This window comes from Rhinichthys klamathensis, unplaced genomic scaffold (genome assembly GCF_029890125.1).
Source record: "Rhinichthys klamathensis goyatoka isolate OS25496 unplaced genomic scaffold, OSU_Roscu_1.1 h1tg000360l_1, whole genome shotgun sequence".
Taxonomy (NCBI): domain Eukaryota; kingdom Metazoa; phylum Chordata; class Actinopteri; order Cypriniformes; family Leuciscidae; genus Rhinichthys; species Rhinichthys klamathensis.
The window spans coordinates 21577-42849 of record NW_026606869.1 but is presented as its reverse complement, the minus strand read 5'-3'; the positions used below and the strand labels follow the sequence as shown (position 1 = coordinate 42849).

The 21273-nt window shown below is 38.7% G+C and overlaps 1 protein-coding gene across 2 annotated transcripts; it reads left to right on the top strand.

Moving 5' to 3' along the window:
- Nucleotides 1-610: 610 nt before the first annotated feature.
- hif1aa (hypoxia inducible factor 1 subunit alpha a) lies at nucleotides 611-16860 on the top strand. 2 transcript variants are annotated; one of them, XM_056233136.1, is made up of 15 exons: nucleotides 611-849; nucleotides 9248-9438; nucleotides 9513-9658; nucleotides 10394-10478; nucleotides 10673-10785; nucleotides 10902-11089; nucleotides 13184-13290; nucleotides 13373-13520; nucleotides 13671-13921; nucleotides 14895-15085; nucleotides 15226-15330; nucleotides 15673-15905; nucleotides 16029-16131; nucleotides 16399-16507; nucleotides 16613-16860. In XM_056233136.1, exons 1-15 carry the CDS (start codon nucleotides 821-823, stop codon nucleotides 16774-16776), a joined length of 2163 nt encoding a protein of 720 aa, XP_056089111.1. In that variant the 5' UTR covers nucleotides 611-820; the 3' UTR covers nucleotides 16777-16860. The 2 variants fall into 2 exon arrangements, with proteins under 2 accessions (XP_056089111.1, XP_056089112.1); XM_056233137.1 differs by lacking the exon at nucleotides 611-849 and adding an exon at nucleotides 3786-3842.
- Nucleotides 16861-21273: the final 4413 nt, after the last annotated feature.

Sequence of the window (21273 nt, the reverse complement as noted above, 5' to 3'; positions counted from 1 at the left end):
ATAGGCCTACATTCACAAATTGTATAGGCTATGTTTATAGGCTATCACATTGTATGAATTCATATGATGTCACCATCTCTTAAAATAGTTACTATATAAAGCCTATATATATCGGTATATCAGTTTTTCTCTAAACTTTTTCATGGAATCCCTAGCATTCCCTCTGCCACCCTTCTGGGTCCCTGAACCCGAGTTTGAAAACCTCTTGTTACTGAAATGGTGGCCACTTGCTATTAGCCATGCACCTCTGCCATCAAAAAGATTGAACAAAACGCCAAATAATGAGAAAGTGACTGAATCTGATTCTATATTAATGAAATGCAGTAGGCCTGGTGGTAAACTAAACTGCACAACTGATGTTCTCCTATTAATTTATGCAAAATGTTGTAAGAGTCGTTCTGGGTATTGGCACTTGATGTGGGCTATTTGGAAACCCTCACACTTGACCTCATGAAAGCTGAATATCCAATTATCTTTAATGTATTAAGCACGTCCAACAACAGCGAGCGCGGGGCAGCTTCTACATGAGCGTATAATGGCAATTAGAGGGTTCTCGATCGTTCCAAAAATATCCTCACTGGAGCACTACAGCGCGCTCCCGACTACTCCGAGGCATGTGACTGCGCGCCCACGCGAACCGTCGGGCAGATGCGGAGAAAGCGGGAGGGGAAAAGGCAAAGCATCACTTCAACTTAATTCAACTTTATCACCCGAACACTGGAACTCCTGCAGGGCTTACTGTATAGCACACTCGGGACTGGGCATAATTTGAGCGAACAAGGGATTTAGCGGTGTGTGTGTGTTGGAGTCCCGTTTGACTATGGATTCAGTCGCACCTGGAAAAAAAAGGTAAGCAAGCACCAATATCTGTGTTTAGATGAGGTTGTTTTGGCAATAATGTTGTTGATTTTAAATTCTGTTTTGTCCTTTGTTTGTGGTTGGTATCAGTAGTCTCTTTCAGTAATTGTCCACAGATAACCTGTTGTAACATTTATAATTCATAACGTTACCCCTTGAATGAAACTGTCACGAGAGTAGCCTATTTTTCACACATTTGCAGGATTTGCAAGCTTTTTGCTTTCTTACAAACTCAAACAAGTTATAGAAAAAACAGCATTGCTTTAGAAAAGTGGACTGAATCTCAATCACAACTGATTTGCGCTCGCGAGGTTCGTAGTGAATGAATCGTTTAATCATTTTTTTCAATGGATTTGTTGAACCGGTTCACAAAGATGGTCTGAACCAAGAATCGTTCACGAATCGGACTGAGCAGATGTCGATTCAAGAATTCTGTGAAGATTAACCGAAGCGACTTGTCCGATTCGAGTTAGCGATGAGTGAGCTAAAACAACCGGGAATAGAACGGATAGGATTATGGTCCAACTAGTAGCCTACTTTAATTTTATACTTTAGTCGAATAGCTTAATGTTCTAAATAAAATGTAAAGTACTTGAATTATGACTTGACTGTATGACTCTTAAACACACATAAGTCAATAGTTATTTTTAGGTTGTAAATGACTTTTTTTTTTTTTTTTTTACCTGAATCGTTGCTTCAACAAACTGGACTGGGAAACATAAATAAATAGCAATAGGCCTAGCCTACAATAAAAAATGTTTTACGAGAACATTTTAGGCCATGTTTTGCGGATGTCTAGGGACAAAATCTACATCCCTATTATAGCCTACCCTTAAATAGGGCACTATTTGAGTGGACAGCCATTTGTAGTGATGTCCGAAACCAGTGGGTGTTATCAAGTGCACTCATTCAATCCCACAATGCACTGCAATAACGAGTGCACAATTGATGTACGCTCAATCATAGATATATAGATTCCTCATTAGCGGCGGTTTCAATGGGCCGCTAGCGCTATATGTAATATTGGAACGGTCAAAGAACATTCAAGAGCAAGTTGACTGAGTGTTTGCAACCGTAGTTAGATGCGTATGAATATCTTTATATGAAATAGACTTCCACAGATGATTTTGGTAAACTAACACAATGCAGCAAGACGAAGGCGTCAGCTAACACGGCATTAAAAATGTACCATTGTAAAAGTAAAAACATTACAATTACCATAGTAAAAACATGTAATATTGAGTTAATAGGCCTACATATAAAAACAAACCAACACATTCTCATCTGTGAAAGGTTATCACAACCAGAGGCTGCGCAATGTTGCGGCATCATTGATTCTTACTGTAGTGATGACATGCTGACTGTTGCAAGATGGCGGTCTTGTCAACGTGTCTGGAGAGGTCAAATGTGGCATCTACCTATACGCGCTCAACGACTAGAGAATACCTATAATGTGCTTTGACGGTCACGCCAAATGAATTCCCGTGTCTCACCAGAAGATGGCACCCCGCAGCTGAATCATTTTCCAAACCGCTGGTCCAATGTGGCTACGGTATATTATCATACAGGTATAAATTACTTTTTAATTGATTATTAAATTGTTTAATTAAGTTTTAAACATGCTAATTTCCATTATAGAGTTTAAGATACATTACTACTGGAGCTGCTAGTTTGCTAAGCACAAAACTATGCAAAAATGGGTATAGCCCTTTCGGCGCACTCAGTAACTGAAATCACTCACTCGTTTTCATTCAAGTGGACTATATTAGTGGAGTAACGTAGGGAATAGTTGAGGGTATAGGGCGATTTCGAACACAGCCCTAGTCTTGCATAGCCAGACTGACGGCAGAAGGTCATAGACCTTGGACTCCAAGCAAGGACTCAAGGACTCCATAGCAGCTTTCATTGGCCAAGGACCGCCCAGATGCGTCATGCGTAGGGGCGTGAAAATGTAACGTTTAGTTGATCCTGATAAGCGCTCATTGCCACAGTTGTAACTGCTTGCTTCTTCCATAAGGGGGTTTGGCGTCACAACCAGCCGGACCGTTAAAGAATGTAACACATACGTCTCCTGGAAATACGTAGAATTCAACCAGATGACAACTTCGAAAATCCTGAAGTATTTCCAATTTTGTGTGCAATATGTATCAGACGTTTAGCCAACGGTTCGTGGGCATGGTTTCTGAGGGTGCAACTACTAGGTACCAAGCGGTGACGTAAAAGAATTGCTGACTGAATCCATTTTTAAAATGAACCGACTTCCCATCATTGACACCGAAAATATATAGAATTCTACTTTCAAGACTAGAGAACTGAGATCCTTTTCACTCGATTCACATTTTGGTCCTCTCAAAGAGATCTGAGTTTGGGTTTGTCTGTCATTTCTAATAGGTTTTATTGCACATGCACAGTGCTGAAGGATATCTGAATTCTGAACACGACACGTTGAACATAACATATAGTGGGTTTGATTGATCATCTCTTCCTTTAAAATCAGTGCTGAAAGATACGGCCTAGTGCCATTTAATTAAAGAGTGCATGGCTAAGTGCTTAAATCTATTCAAGAGCCAGCATTTGAAATTAAGAACATATTTCTTACACCCTATTTTCAATTGGGTGAGTTTTGGTTTTTAGGTAGTGGCATGCAACGCACTTTACACTACATTAGAATGTATATGTTAATATAATTGTTTATGATACTTAAATTACATTAAACATTGAATTACAAGTGTATACGTTAAGTAGCACAAGGCAGTATTTCCATTTGAAATGACTGTGTGTGTACAATGTAATGCAAACACATGAAAATGAGATCTTTTGGTGTTGCTCTGCTCTCCGAAAGCCCTCTGTCGTAGCGCTTGTGTTTTGCTCTGGATCAGCTGACACCTCTCCTCTTGGCTCTATTGTAAAGGTCCCCTGTGTGCTATCAGCTTGTGGCCTGTCGGTGCTGTCATTCGCAGGGGTGTAAAATGAAGCTGAGAAAGGTTAGGCTGCTTCTGCACTCATCAAACCAGCCATTCGTCCTCTTAGAAACAGAATTTGTAAATAGAAGAGACTTGATTTATCAGATAGCTGATGAAGGATGTTGACCTTTGCTTGAATAATGTTTTGTTCGACATCTCGTCATGGGTTCTATTATTGCCCCTCTTTTAATATAGATTTCATTAACAGGTCTGTGGTTAATGCAGGGCAATGTTAGTGTTTGTTTACTGGATGTGTTATAATGTCTAATAAGTAACATATCCGCAGGACGCCAAGAAGCTTTATACGACAGGATAATGGCATTAACCTAGATTCGATTGAAAAGCTGACATGATCCTATATCATGTCCTGTGTTTCTGCTTGTGCTGTTTTGAAGTTCAGAAAGAGAGTATCGAGCACAGCGTAAACATTAATTCTGGTTATACCCATTAACCTTGTTTATACTAATGGTCAAGGTTGCAAATGTAGTGGAGATGCATTAAGCAGAGATGTTTTCCTGTAAGAATGTGTGTACACTGTCCTTGCTGAAATATTTAGACCATAGTAAGTGTGCCTTATGTGTGTGGGTTATAAATAATGAATCATGAAGTCCCCTGCAGGAAGCAGTTTGTACTGGTCAAAGGGAGGGAAAACAGAGAGCAGGTTGACTGACGGAAAGCTTATTGGATCATTATTATTAAAACATGCTGAGGGCATAGAGCGTCTCACAGAGGGGGCTGTGATCATGCTAAAGGCTCCGTCTGTCTGCTCAGCACATCTGAGACGACTTCTAGAATATTGTATCAGCATAACTGCCTTTTTTTGGTATATTGGATATACACAATTTTAGTACAGTCTGGCTCAAAGCTGTTCATATGGTTAGACTTTACAATAAGTGTCAGTTCAATAACAGTTAATGCATAAGGCATCATGACCTAACAATATACAATACTTTTATAGCATTTATTGATTTTGGTTAATTTCTACATACTAATACATTGTTAAAATTTTAATTTCAGCCATTCAAGTTCAAATAATTCAGCTAATGCATTAAACGTACAGTATGTCATTTTTGGCCACCAGGGGTCGCTAATCTCTTACAATAACAAAGGCGTATATCGATGACGCAAAGCATCAAACGGAATTATGGATCTTGTCGTCAAGCTGATGGATCTTTTATGGATGAGTGAATACAGTGATTGCTAATGAGAGACGTATACCAGCTCCACACGCGAGTCCCGCGGATATAAAGAAATAAGGACATTTCATTCTACCGAACTACACGCAAGTGCTGATCTTTTAGATTTTGATCTTCGTTCTAGTATTCTCTTTTCATCTCAAAGTCTGCTTGCCATGGACCTAAATGTTTGAACAAAACAACAACAGCGTGAGCGTCCTGCTAAGCATAACCCAGTTGTCCACGTCTGTCGCCATGGTTACTATGCAGTACGAGCGGAAACAGAGGGTAACGCGGATATGACGCCATTGACTGGCGACTCCTCACCCCTGCTCACACGTCCCGTTTCCTTGGTTAAAATCGCAATTTTCTCACGATTTAGAAATAGTTGGAAACATTGGGGATATTGCAAGTAATCAACTAAACAAAATATGTAACATTGGCCTAGTGGTTTTTGGATATTTTACTGCAAAAATCCTACATATTGTACCTTTAACTATTAACTAACGTTAACTATTTGAACCTTATTGTATTATAACTTGAAAGATTGTGTAAGATCCCTTGTGGAACTTTTTCGTTCACTCGTCGATTATACTAAATGGTGCTCTTTGATGTTATAATGTTTTTCCACTGTGCGGTTGTGAGACTTTGTATCTGTGACTTTGTACAGAACAACTGTATTGTAACTTGTTACCTCCTACAGATCTATGCAATAAGTTCGACAGTATATTAATGAGACTGAAATTTTGATCTGTAGGCAGAACCTTTCAGGATTTAAGTCAAAGATCTCGACAGATTATGAAAAAGGTGTCCACAGTTGTTGTGGTTTTAGTGTTGGTAAGTGGTGAAAGGCTACTTAGTGTTTCAATGATGAACACTAAGTAGGGTTGCACTGATCTTAAATATACAGTAAGTTTACAATCTTTCGTGATAACCAATAAATGGTCAAAATAAAAATTTCTTAATTTTGTCTGAATAAAAAATAAAACCCTAAAAACTAAAATCAGCTGTTTTTATTGCATAACCACATTATAGTGTACATTATAAAATGGATATTCATTTTGAGTATCCGAGGCACGAACTGTAAAGGATCCGCCCTCTTCTGGAAAGCGGGGTGGGGAGCAGCAGCTCATTTGCATTTAAAGATATATGCATGAAAACAGCATGTTTTTCCTTCCACTCAAAAATGGGCATTTACAACATGGAATAATAAATGATCTGTCGGGTATTTTGAGCTGAAACTTCGCAGACACCTGAGACTTGTAAAACGGGGCATAATAGGTCCCCTTTAAGTTTATTAAATTAGTTATTAAATTAGTGTTTTAAAGTGAGTGTTAGATGGTAATCTAAATGTTAAAAAAAACGTTTTTTTCTGAATTGCTAAAACACATTTCTCGAAACCATCACTCACTTTCTCAAAACCTTAAACATAAAACCAAATCTTCAAACTACATTCAGAGAATCTCTGACTCTTCTGGCAAAATAAAACAGTTGCCTTAAACCATTTTATCTCTGCTCAAAATCAAATAATGTTTTCAGGTCATACACACAGAGTGTCAATATTATAAACAATACAGATCATTCATTAGACACTAGGCCTACATAAAAAAAAAATAGAGAACACAGAATCCAAAGCATGCAGTTACAGAATAAAGTGTAACAAAGTAAACAAATTTTGCAATTACCTAAAAAAGAATAGTAATCACAACTGAATAAAAGTGAATAAATTGTATACTGTATGCACTGCAAGTAGTCTTGTACTGAATATTGTAGGCCTATTGACTGTATGTATATTTAGCACTTGCATACTGTGAAAATGACTGTCCACATCACAGGCAATGTCATCTCTTGCTAGGCAAAGGGAAAAACCCTCTAGTGTGCACACCTTGCTCTTTCTCGTCCTCATCCTCTTGCTCCTTGTTCACCACCTCTTACACGTTCTTTTATATTGTTTCCATCCATTGTTGGGATCAACATTCTGATATAATCTGATTTAAAAAACCTCTCGACCAGGAACATTATATGGAGGGTCCTAAACCAGGACCTTCCATATAATGTTGCTATGAGGCATGGCTACCGTGTAGTCAAGGTCATTGTGGTGTGAAGGTTACTTAGATATGCTAATGATAGAAATGTACCTTCAATTGTGTACTTCTTTTGTGCTAAACATGTCCATCTCAAGTACATACACATAATAAGCCCTCACGAATCCCTATTTGCTTCATTGTATATTTTTAAATTACATATTGAATGGGAAATGGCCAGTGGGGCGACTGAAAGCTTGTGTGCGTGTGTTGGTACATCACTAATGTCCTTTTTTTTTCTTCACTGTTCTGTTGTATCTGAAACAGCATGTGCAGATAATGCTCAAACAGGTGGAGTGATTCAGAGAAACAGACAGGAAGAGGGGCGAGATGACTTGGTGGTTTCTATAGCATTCGCTTTTAAGGCGATTGGCTGGCCAGCATCCAGACGCTAACTGCACTGTATCAGTATAGAGACCTCAAAGTGAGGTCAAGAGTGTATGTTTGTGTGCATGTTACATCCTTTAATTTATTCATATCTTGTCTCATGAGGGGCCCAAGAGAAAGACAGAAAATAACACACATGCACAGGTTTTCATTATTTATGGGGACATTCTAGACATAATGATTTGATTATACATTATTAGACATAATGAATGATGTACTGTATAAACTGTATATTCCTTCCTCTACATCCCCTGCATTTCTTACACTTTCAAAACACTTATGATTTATACGCTGTTTTTCTCATGGGGACCAAAACATGTCCCGACAAGGATTTCGGATATTGCCATCTTTGTTTGGGAAATTTGGTTCCACATAGTGTAGGTAGGGTATACCTGAAGCGCACGCACACACACACACGCACGCACGCACGCACGCACACACACACACACACACACACACACGCGCAGACAGAGCAATATCTATCTTCACATTTGTGTCCTTAAATTAAGAGTTGTTTTGCAGAATATCTGCTACTGAAACTAGAAGAAAGTATCTGTAACAAGGAAAGTGTTTTTTTAAGGAAATCATTTGTAATATAAAATGTAAAATTCTTGATCGATAAATCCAGCGAGTTTTTTTATTCCATATTCACATCATTAATAGCCAGTCACTTGTGTCCATTATGAATGGAGGAAGGAATGGTTGAAGGAATGAGTCAGTGACTCACTCATTAACTAAAACTCGGTCACTTGTCGCCACCTACAGGCGTAACGATTTACCTGCAGAAAATCATTAGATCTAGATAATTATAAACATTTTAGTGACAGAAACATATTACTTGCCATGTAGAAAATTGACCACAGAAACGGTTTTAGAACCGTTCACCTCTCCGTCACAGCCAACTATAAATGATGGATATAAGCACAAGGCAAAATTGTGCCCACTGACACATCTTATTCCACTCCCCCTACAGTGTATCCTAGTTAATCCAACCCAGGACCCAGACAAAGAGATTATTATCCTACCTGCAAGCATGTGAAGTTGGCACCAAACTGAATGTAACATTCCCTCTTGACAAATGCCGAAAAACATATTAACTTTACCAACTTAAACATACATAAATGTGTAATGTTGACTGCTTTAACAATTAATACTAAGGTTTCTCATGAATTAAATTTTGAGAGAGAGACAAGAGGAAATATAAATCAATGAAAACTAATTAAACACTGTTGACATCTCTGAATAGTCTTGTCCACGGATGTTTTATTAGCTCTGGGTTTTCCATATTTGCCCCGAGGACAGCTCATGGCAAACATAATGATGTCAGTAACTGTACAGTAGGATCTTTGTGCGTGTGTGTGTGTGTGTGTGTGTGTGTGTGTTTTTGAGAGTGTGAGTGAAATAGGTTTTACCTGCCATGTCTCCATAGAGTCTGTTAATAAAACAACTGTCCTCAGTTCAGATGAACTGCCATGCCTGACCCCACACAATACACAAAATTACACAACACTACACAATTCAGCTACGTATATTTATTTTTTATTTGTTAGTGTGACATCATATCCTGTAGTCGACATTTGTTGCAGCACCCTTAGTAATTTTGCATGCCCGAATGCACTTTTGCTTAATGTTTGCAGCTGGTGTATATGCAATGAAACCTATGCGTGTATTTTAAATATATATGATGTATGTTTTTGACAGTTTGACAGCACACAGGGGAAGGCATTGACAGCACATGCCCCTCTGATATGATTTATACGTATGTTTGTGTTTGTGATAGGGTGAGCTCAGAGCGAAGGAAGGAGAAATCCCGAGATGCAGCACGTTGTCGGAGAGGAAAAGAATCGGAGGTGTTTTATGAACTGGCCAGAGAACTACCCTTCCCCCACAGCATCACCTCTAACCTGGATAAAGCATCAGTCATGAGACTCGCACTCAGTTACCTGCGCCTGCGTAAGCTACTGAACACAGGTGAGAGAGGACAAATGTTCGGTGAGATCATGCAGTGAATTCGTCTGCATGCGTTCATCTCTGTCTCTCTTTAGATATACTGGATGTGGAGACTGAATTGGGCTCTCAGTGGAACAGTTCATATCTGAAAGCTCTGGATGGGTTTCTCATGGTTCTTTCTGCTGATGGTGACATCGTCTACCTGTCAGAGAATGTCAGCAAGTGTCTAGGCCTACCTCAGGTGATTTTAAGGGATTTCAACATCTTGGCTTGTTTTCACTTGCACGTGTGACTCACATTAGAAGTTTTTTTTTTCTAGTTTCAAAATATGAACTGGCAATTAGATTTTGTTATGAATGTTAATGAATGTTAACGAGTGACATTACAAAATCTGAAATGTGGTAATTATTTGATTCAGTTTGATACTTGCTTAAAGGTGAAGTGTGTGCACTATTAGTGGGACAAAACAGAATTGCAAAATTTATATTTTTCATTTAAACAAACTAATTGCGGTTACATTTGATGCTGCTAGTGGTGCAAAAATTACGCACTTCTATTTTCAAAATAAGATAAAAAATTAAAACGATTTTTAATGCTTTTAAAAGAAGTCTCTTATGCTTACCAAGGCTTCATTAATTAAAAATGGATCATTTTTTTTCAGGATTCTTTGATGAATAGAGAGTTCAGAGAAAAGCATTTATTTAGAAATCTTTTAAACGTAGTTAATGTCTCTACTGTCACTATTAAACAATTTAATGTGTAGATGCTTAATAAAGAAATTAATGCATAATAGATTGGTTATTATTCTAGTATTTGTTATCAACTATAAAATGTCATAATCCACCTTTCATTGTAAGATCATACTGTCTGATGTTAAACTGAATCTCTAATGGGGCTATGAATGTGTAGCCAGGCCTTAGAAACGTGAATAATGAATAATGAATTGTGTGTACTAAACCATTTCTTACCCCTGTAGATTGACCTTACTGGACACAGTGTGTTTGACTTTACTCATCCATGTGATCACGAGGAGCTCAGAGAAATGCTGGCACACAGAAATGGTAATACTCTGTCTGTCTGTCTCTCTCTCTCTGTCTCTCTCTCTGTCTCTCTCTGTCTCTCTCTCTCTCTCTCTCTCTCTCTCTCTCTCTCTCTCTCTCTCTCTCTCTCTCTCTCTCTCTCTCTCTCTCTCTCTCTCTCTCTCAATCACAATAGTGATCACTTTCACGCATCTCTCTCCCTTTCCCCCCTTCAGGTCTGGGTAAGAAAGCAAAGGAGTTTCCCACAGATAGAAGTTTTCTATTGAGGATGAAATGTACACTGACCAACAGAGGGCGTACTGTCAATGTCAAATCTGCCTCCTGGAAGGTACTACCCCCTACTTGTGCTTCACTTTTGACCCTGTGACAGCAGGGTTACTCTGAAAGCATCTATACAATGAATCTGGATACATATTTATCCCTATCAGCCTCTCTCTCTGACAGGTGCTGCGGTGTTCGGGCCATATCCACACAGCAGATGGTGTCGTGAAGGAAAAAAATGCGTGTTCAACGTACCTGGTGCTCATCTGTGAGTCTATTCCCCACCCGGCAAACATTGAGGCTCCTCTGGATTCTAGAACATTCCTCAGCCGCCACACTTTAGATATGCGCTTCACCTACTGCGATGAGAGGTAAAGTCTCAGCTCCTCTGAGTGTTGTACAATAACACACCTGCCCTGCTCAGCACAAAACGAAATGCTTTTGTGCTGACAGAAGCAACATCTGACTCTAACATCTGAGCATCATTTATTATAGGGTAAACTTTTGGGCACTTAAGTCATACTTAAAATGACCGAAGTTCATTGCATAGATTTGGGGTTTTCTAACTTTTTTTTATTTCAAATAAATTCTTTTAAACTTTTTATTTATCAGGGAATCAGGTAAAAAATGGTTTCCACAAAATATTAAAAGGGAGGTTGATTATGATTTCACTTTTCTAACTTTAGTTAGTGTGTAATGTAGCTGTTTGAGCATAAACAACATCTGCAAAGTAACGCTCAAAGTTCAAAGCAAAGGAAGATATTTGCTTTTACAGAAATCGTTTTTAAGGACTGTAACAAACAGCTGGTAGGGACTACACGACATTCCTCCCGGGTTAGTGACATCACAAACCCTAAAATTGACATAAACCCCGCCCCCTGGGAACACGCAGTCCATGTTGAGAAGGCGAAGAGTTGTAGTCGAGCACATTTGTGAGTCTGCTCAAGCTGTCGCATCCGTCTTTTCACATGCAATACAGTACGCAACACAAATGCAATAGCATGTCACTCTGTAGGCATCTTACAACAGTTTCCACACAAGCGATTTTATAAATTATCATGACAGAATATGCTAATTGAAGATAGTTAACTCCACATCAGGAACATAAAATCATCAACTAACCATTCAGAAACGTACGGTTGCATTCTACATGTTGTCACTTCTTCTTCAGTCTCTCCATTGTCCGACTCCAGTTTAAACATGAAAGCCAGAACGGTTTCTGACATTTCAGTGCATGTCTGCGTGAGGTAATCTGAGTTTCTAACACACACACACACACACACACACACACACACACACACACACACACACACACACACACACACACACACACACACACACACTAACACACAAGCTCTCGAAGCTCCGCCCTCTGTGTCGGGAGCAGCAGCTCATTTGCATTTAAAGGGACACACACGAAACGACGCGTTTTTACTGACCCTCAAAAAGGGACAATTTTAACATGCTGTAAACAATGATCTGTTGTGTATTTTGAGCTAAAACTTCACATACACACTCTGGGGACAACAGTGACTTATTTTACATATTGTAAAAAGGGGCATTATACCACCCCTTTAAACAGCACAACTTTTTTAACATTGATAACAATAAGAAATGTTTCTTGAGAACCAAATAAGCATATTAGAATGATTTCTGAAGGATCGTAACACTGACAGAATTAGTGAGCACGAAAGACTTAAACAATTAAAAAAATTAAACAATTTTACTTACCCCGAATATCTTTTTCTATGCATTATTATAATAATGTCAGATGTATAAACTTTTGAAAGATTTTAGGAACGGACTGTATAACATAATAATTGTAAATCATGTCATTATTTTTTAACTAGAAAGAATAAAAAATATAGCTGCAAGCAGAAATGACGGGCTTAAGATGGGCCCGTCTAAAGCCCTGGTGGCTTTAGGGCAATATACATTTAAACCGGGTATATGAAAGGAATCATAAATCCTTTAGGAGGGGATATTAAAAAGTTTAGCACATGCGCTTTTCACAAAACCCTGAATAGCCAACTTTCAGTCAGTGTGAAAGCTGTTCGGCTCAATGAGAGCTATAAAGTGTACTGAGTTTTGTACATATACTTGTGCAAGTATGTTCAATATATGGAGCAAGTGTTCAAAATGCATTCAAAGGCATTCAAATAACTTCACACACTAGGGCACAAGCCCCTTTGGGCCATTGCTCTAATATCAACAAAAATAAAGTTATTATCAGAATCTTGTGAAGTATGTCATCTGGGTTTTTTTGCCCACTATTTCAGGACCACTGGGTATTAAGACATACTGAGACATTAGTAGGGAAGTATGCATTTTCTGATGCAGAGAGAGTCTGTTGACTGAAGGTCCAGATTTATGGCCTGGATTTCTTCGCCATCTAGTGGTGACTTGTGAAAGCTGAAATGTCACTGAGCGGCATGCAACCTGTGTGTGTTTGTGTGTGTTTGCAGGATCACAGAGCTGTTGGGTTTTGATCCAGTGGATCTGTTGCAGCATTCTGTGTATGAATACTATCACGCTCTGGATTCTGGCCACATGACCAAAACACACCACAAGCGTATGGTCACTTAAATGCTGTTCACTTATGCAGATCTAAATTAAGATATATCATAATGCTTTAAATGTCTCTCTCTCGGCAGTGTTTGTAAAGGGACAAGTGTGTACCGGACAGTACCGGCTGCTGGCTAAAGCAGGAGGATTTGTTTGGGCAGAGACTCAGGCCACTGTGATCTATAACAGTAAAAACTCCCAGCCACAGTGTGTGGTCTGCGTCAACTACATCCTCAGGTGGGACTTCACACACTTGTCTTAGTGTGCATTTAAATGTGTGTCTGTTTAAATGTGTATCTGGCTGCCTGAATACGTGCATTTAGTACGTGCAATATGTGCTTGTGTTTGTATGAGTGACATTATTTTTTATCTGTTCATCCTTTGCAGTGGCATTGAACAGCCCAAACAAATCCTGTCCCTTCAGCAAACCAACAGCACAACAATAAAGCGAGAACAGGAAGAACACCAGGAGGAGTTCCTTGGGGCTGATGTGACCATGGCTGAGTTGAAAGAGGAGGGAAAACAGAGGGATGAAAAGGAAGAGGAGTCTGTGGAAGAGGAGTTAAATGACAGCCTGAAGGGGGAGCCAGCGGCACTGACTGTAGACCCTGTCCTCACACTGGATTTCACTACCACAGGTCTGAACTCTACACTAGCTATGTTTCCATCCAAAGCTGTTATGTGAAAAATTTGAATATTGCATAAAACTTATATGAATAAAGCACCGTTTCCAGAGGCAGATTCCTGGTGTTTGGGAATGCAGTTGTGTGAGACAGTTCTAGGAGGAAATTTTACCAAATCATTTTGATGACAGTCCAGTTATCCAATGACATCCTCTGTTGAGGCAAAGTCACGAGTTTTTTTGTTTTATTGAGGAATTTATTTGATAAGTGTGTTTCCATTGGAGTTTATGCGCATATCTTCTTATCTTATATAAAAAAATTAGCATACTTTTTTATTTATTTTTATTTATGCGCTTCTTTACCTTTCCATCCAGCGTTTTTGAGGCGATATCCCAAAATTTGCATAAAAATAAGTGGATGGAAACAGATACTGGCTCATCTAAATCAAATGTTTTAGTTGTTCTGACATGAGACTGTCCATTCTAGAAGTTTCATGGTTATTCACACAATTTTACTCTGCAGTAAATTCTGTGTACCTTTCATTTGGTTGATGTTGTGATCTCTGGTCTACAGTTGTGATACTGTAGATCTAATAGCATCATATTGGCTATGTTTGAATGGAATACTAGCATATTGTGCAGTATATATTGTATAATCCGTAGCAAATAATCTGCTACTTTTTTACTTCAAGTATATGTCCTGCAGTATGCAATAATTTAATTCCAACAATCATATGCTGCATTGCTGTTACCTCACAAAACTTCATCATTAATAAAGCTGGCCGCATCCATGATGTTGGACATCTAGAGAAAAAACTATTTGTCATCCTTATATATGACATTGTTTGACTCTTGCCATATAATCCTATTAACCAGTCCATGAAAAAATAACTAAACATTTATATTTAATCATGAATTCTATTTATATTTTGACCATTTATTTACAGAGAGTATGTTTTTTTTAAAGTCCTTATGTTAATTTCTTGCAGACTCGGCGATCTCTGTGCTGACAGAAATTCCTCTCTACAACGATGTGATGTTGCCCTGTTCAAGTGTACTGCTACCCCTCTCACCCCTCTCTCATCCCTGTTCCTCCCTAAATGAGGATGATGCCTCCACAGCCCACCTACAACCTGATGACTTCCCCTTCCCACAATCTTCGGCTTCTTCCAGATCCCAGGTGGAGTCTAGTCACCGTTTTACAGTACCTCTCATACCTTTCACACTTTTAGTCCTTTATATGTCTTTTTCTAGTTTACTCTTCAAGAAAAATATATATTTGTGACATGTGACATGAATTCGTTGTTTGTTTATGTTCAGGTTGATCTCCACGTGGATTCAGAATTTAGTGACCAGCTAAAACCGGATCACGTGGAGAAACTATTTTCCATGGATATGGAGTCCAAGACACCCTTTATTACACAGGTACAGTAGATTTGTTGATTGTGTACTGCATCCACACAGATGTCAATACAAGTCCAAGACGACGGCCATATCAAGCAACACAACATAAAAAATGTAGTGCACCATTAGTGCAAGCCAGGATTAGGCCTTAGTTCAATCAGGGCATTTAAGTATCTTTTATAAACGTGCCTTAGAAAACAACATTACTGGTGTGCATCTTGAGACAAAACAATGGCACTGACATATTTTAAGATACGCCAGTGCAAGTTGCTTTCAGTTAAAACAGCTCAAACATGCATTTTGGCCTTGTCTGGGAAACCGGGGGTATGTGTTTTAATGTGCTGATGGTTATGATTATTATAGGGAGTTGGTTTGGATCTGGAGATGTTAGCTCCATACATTCCCATGGATGATGATTTCCAGCTGCGGACTGTTTCTCCAGCCGAGTCGATGTGTTCCAGCCCAGGTTCAGCGCTTGAACTGACCCCCTCCAGCAGCACGCAAACTGCCCCTGCTCTCCCAGCAGCCCCTACAGACTTGATGTCCTGTGACACCGTTCAGCAGGACACTAGAACCACAGAGCAGGACAGCAGCAGGTGAGACCGCATCCTCAGAGAGACATGCTTTGTTGATCAGATCTGTGCTGCAAATAAACTGCAGATAAACTATTTTTTGTTGCCGTTCTTTCTCTCTTCCTGTCTCCTTCTGTAACTCTCTAGAGAAATTATTCAAGACAGTGATATTTCTTCTAAATGTCAGACCAACCCAAAGCTGCTCAAGAGGAAACTTGAGACCATACCTCTGTCTGAAGCAATAAGACTGGTATGTTGAGAGCCTTAATGTGTATTATTGCATATCTCTCTGGAATACTTGATTCTGAGTGGTCAATCACATCCTGGAATTGTCAAAAATTATTATTAATAATGTTATAAAAAATACATTTTTATAATGTGCAGTCAGCTGGGGATTATAGCAAAATTTTAGCAATAAACCTCACACTTTCAGACGTATCTATAATTTATGGTTATTTTTATTTATATAAAAATAAAAAAGAGTTTAGAGTGACTGTTGATGTGTGTTTTCTCCCAGGGGTCTGTGTTGCAGTTGGTGACTGATTTTCCAGAGAAAAAGGCCAGAAAATCAGATGCTTCATCATCAGAAGGGATTCGACATGCCACCATACTGTTGCTGCCATCTGGTATGTCACCATGGAGACAACATGTCAGTGTGTGAAATCATTGCATTGAGACCAGCTGTTTTTCATGTATTATTGCTCTTTCTCTATCTGTCTTTTTTTTCTCAGATGTTGCGAGTAGATTGTTGAGCAGATCGTCAGAGGGCGGAGCCATAACTATGCCCCTCCCCCAGCTTACCCGTTACGACTGTGAGGTAAATGTGCCTGTGACTGGACGGCAGCACTTGTTACAGGGGGAGGAGCTACTGTGTGCCTTAGACCTAGTTATTTAAAAAGCCATACTTGTGTTTTCGGATGAAAAGGGAGATATCAGTGGCATTATGGATTGACTTCCATTACAAAGAAACAGTGGTGGTGAGCAATCAAAACAGATGGGATGCTTCTGCTTCTAATGAGTAGATGGTACATGCTGGACATCAAAAAGGAAAAGGCTAATTAATGATAATTAATGACAAGGGAAATGTAAAACTGAATTAATAGAGCAATTATGAGTTGTGCTCTTACAGGTTAGAAATACGCACAGAGAAGAGAATATATATTCTATTCTATATAAGATTGTATTGTGTTAAAAAACAACGTTTTTTCTCGCACAAATTACATACATTTACCTGCAGCTTTCAGAAAATGTTATTTTATCAGTACTGCTGTTTTTATAATTATGTCTAAGGTATATCTAAATGTCTTCTTTGTTCAGGTCTCTACATGTCCCATATATGTGTGTGTAAATGGTGTGAAATGTCTAAAGTGGCTGTTGTTTTAAATTTGTGAAACATATTATACAACAATTGAGAGTAGTCAGCATATTGATAGAGCGACCCACATTACTACCTACATTACACATTACTAACTTAATGTTGAAACTATTACTCACTATTCCTATTATTGCTAGAGATTTCTATTTAGTTTAATCTCTGGATATATCTAGGGCATTAACAAGTTAAAACGTTCTCTTGTGTTCCCTATACTATGAGTTTCCCGTGTTACATTAACAGTGGCATATACTGTACTGTAGGAAGCATACGATCTGTGTGAGAGCTTTGCTGCTGTGCTAAGCTGTGTTTCTTGTGTTCTTTCCTGTCGTGTCACATTGTCTTGAGGAAACTGTTATGTCTGTGACAAATAAATTAAAAAGAAATTTTCAACAACATTTAGCCTACAGACATCAATGTGTGTTTTTATTTTAAAGATACTACTGTTGTTGAGAAGTTTGGGGTCTGGAAGTTTTTGAAAGAAGTCTCTTTTGATGATTTTTTTTTAATTTTAGGTATTTTTCCATTCTCTACACCACTAAACCTAACCCTACTGTATATAAACAGTACATTTACAAATGAGTCAAGAGTGTGTACAAATGTGTGTTCGTCAAACACAACACAGAACAAGAACTGTTTTCAATTACTAATGGCCTTGCCAAAGGACTTACTTCATCGCTCAGGACGCTGCATGAGCTCTTTATGTGCCGTGCGAGACACACAAAACCTCAGAAGGTCCCCTCCACATTTCTGTGGGAAAACACTTACTCATGGCGAATGCCTTTATTCTTGGTAACTTTATACACACCATTTTGTATCTGTGTCTGTCATCCAGGTTGAGTGAATGGCCCTCATTGAATTAGTGGGAAAATCCCATGATTCTGGCTTTTGTTGCTATGGAGAGGGCTGTTCTCAGTCTCTATGGACTGTTGCACTTCAATTAAACACAGACCAGTTTTATGAAGGCAAGAAAAGGACTGTTTTTTTTAATTTAAGGTTTTGTTCTCATAAACATGTCCAGTGAGGCTGCTTGTTCACAATAATGACCAGGATTGTTTGTGTATGACGGGTAGATGTTCTGAACTGAACTGTGGAGTTCTGCACAACTGATCATTTAAAACATTTTCAAGAGTGCTGCTATAACAGTCCAGTGCTGCTGGAAAAGCTAGTTAGTTCATGTTTAATCGAAGTTGGAGCTAAACTCTGCAGGACAGTGGCCCTCCAGGAGCAGGATTAGACACCGCTGTCTATGCCATTTTGTAGTATAAATAGTGCAATTATTGTGTGCGGACTGAATATTAAACTAAAATTATGCGAATGCTGCGTCCGAATTTGCCTACTTATAGTAGTATAGTAGTAATGTGAGTTAAAGGAGAACTCCGGCGCAAAATGAACCTTTGGTCTAATTACACATTGTTACCTAGTCAACCGTTATTTGAGATTTGTTTTCATGATTATCGAATGTAAATAGTTTTATCTCTAAAAACAGTTTAGCCTATAAAGCTAGTATAACGCTAGTATATTGGGCATAGATCAATGACAAATAAAAATCGCTTGTTTATACCACTAACAAGGCTCAAAATAGCCCCACACTAACACGGTAGCATAATGAGGGTCCTTACATGCAAACCGAAGCATTGAGAACTTTGTCAGTGTCCAGACAGTTTAATAAGAAGATATTTTATAAATACAGTCAACTTCGCGTTTACAGGCAGAAGCCATCTTTGAAAAAGAGTCTCTACCAGTTGATCTACGAACGCCGATCCAAGTGCGCTGGTGAGATGTGAACGAGCTATAAGTTGTGATAAGGTGAGCGCGAACAGCAGGCTTGGATCGGCGTTCGTAGATCGACTGGTAGAGACTGTTTTTCAAAGATGGCTTCTGCCTGTATACGCGAAGTTGACTGTATGTATAAAATATCTTCTTATTAAACTGTCTGTACACTTACAAAGTTCTCAATGCTTCGGTTTGAAGGTAGGGACCCTCATTATGCTACCGTGTTAGTGTGGGGCTATTTTGAGCCTTGTTAGTGGTATTAACAAGCGATTTTTATTTGTCATTGATCTATGCCCAATATACTAGCGTTATACTAGCTTTATAGGCTAAACTGTTTTTAGAGATAAAACTATTTACATTCGATAATCATGAAAACAAATCTCAGATAACGGTTGACTAGGTAACAATGTGTAATTAGACCAAAGGTTAATTTTGCGCCGGAGTTCTCCTTTAAGTAGTATGTCCGAATTCATAGTATTCATAAAACAGTATAAGTGAAAAGTACCTGATGAACAAATACTTCCGGCCAGATTCAGAAGTGTGCATTTTGATGGACACTTTATTATCCCATGGGGCCATGGGAGAGGATTTGTGAATGGAAGTGAAGCTGCACAACTGATGCTGTAGGTCACATGCAATGAGAACGTTGATGTTTCAAACCAAATGTTGAACCTCTGTCCAAGGGGTGTCTAATCCTGCTCCTGGAGGGCCACTGATCCTGCAGAGCTACTCCAATTAAACACACCTGAACCAGCTCATCAAGCTCTTACTAGGCATACTAGAAACTTCCAGACAGGGGTGTTGAGGCCATAGGTGTCCAAACTCCAGGACCGAGTTTGGACACCCCTGGCCTGTACAGTATGCGCTTTCGGACGCAGAGGAAGTGTGGAATGTTGGACCCTTCATGCACTAAACTGTCACAGCTTTAATTACGTAGCGGAATACAATTAGACTCTGTTGCTGGATGATAAAATAAACTGTAAGTGCATAGTGTATAGTGTCATTTGTGGCGAACTTGGGCTGCGTCCAAAATCACATACTCTCTTGAGTAGGCTAGGTACTTATTTTGAACAAGTAATTACTCCACTAGCGCTAAAAGTATTTGTTCTATATAGTATGAATGAATGTGTGTAGTAGTAGAATGTAATCTGGACGTACTGCATTCGCCATGTTGTCATTATCATCTGACCTACCAGCTTTACTGCCATTCATAAATCCTCTCCAGTGGCCTTATGGGATAGTAAAGTGTAGTAGAAGAAGTAGGTCATCCAGGTACTTTTGCCTATTCATTTATGTGTACTGTAAATTCTAACATATTACCAAAGTGTATTGGGGGATTGTTTTGAAAAGAAAATATTATTAATCAACATTCCCGTTACATAGTGTTGTTTTAAATAGATTGGTGGCCCATGGACAGTTTTAGAGTTTCAAACTCTCATTCTGAAACTGATTCGGTCAGTGCTACAACACAATGTCTGTGAGAGGGGAAAAATAAAAGCAAATGCACACAATCTCACAAATGTGTTTCCTGCAGTTGATGACTGCACAAACATGGTATATTGATCAAATGCTATACAAAAGCATGTGTAATTGACTGAAGATGTCTATCTCTTCCACAGCTTTAACTGACCTCCAGCGGACTGCCAGCCTGTTTTCACTTACGTCTGTTAAACACACTCCCCAGTCCCCACACACACAAACACAAACTATTTGTCCTCAGAGGACCTGTTATAAAATCCTTTGACATGTGAAAGCTTTAATGATTTCTATGGACACATGCCAGCTGAAAAAAAAACCTCGTAAATATGCCCGACCTCACACAAACAGTGAAGCCATGATTTGTAATAAATCAGATCTCTATTTCTACATCATTTGTATCTAATCAATTCCTCCAACAAGGAAAATGTAATTGCTCAGAGGAAACATAATTAAATTATCTCAAAACTTTTTCTCAGTAAACTTGTTTGACTCAAATGTTTCTCTTATAAGACATAAAAATGTCACAAATGAGACAACTGTCGACATTTAAAAGTTATGACGTAATATATTGAAATCTTTGATTGTATGGTTTGGGACATTGTTAAGATATGGAATGTATTTGGGGGATTATTGTGGTCTTATTTCAGAGAAAATGTTTTATTGCAGTATTCCTCCATGTCAGCAGGGGGCGTCGTGTTACTATCAGAGCTACTCAAAGAAAAGAAAAAGCATGTTTTAACCATAGATTGTAAAAAAGTTTTACCT

Coding starts and splice junctions, on each gene's coding strand:
- hif1aa (XM_056233136.1), top strand. CDS start 821: ATGGATTCAGTCGCACCTGGAAAAAAAAG. Junction 9,659..10,393: donor AGTGTCTAGGCCTACCTCAG/GTGATTTTAAGG, acceptor TTACCCCTGTAG/ATTGACCTTACTGGACACAG. Junction 15,906..16,028: donor ACAGAGCAGGACAGCAGCAG/GTGAGACCGCAT, acceptor GTAACTCTCTAG/AGAAATTATTCAAGACAGTG.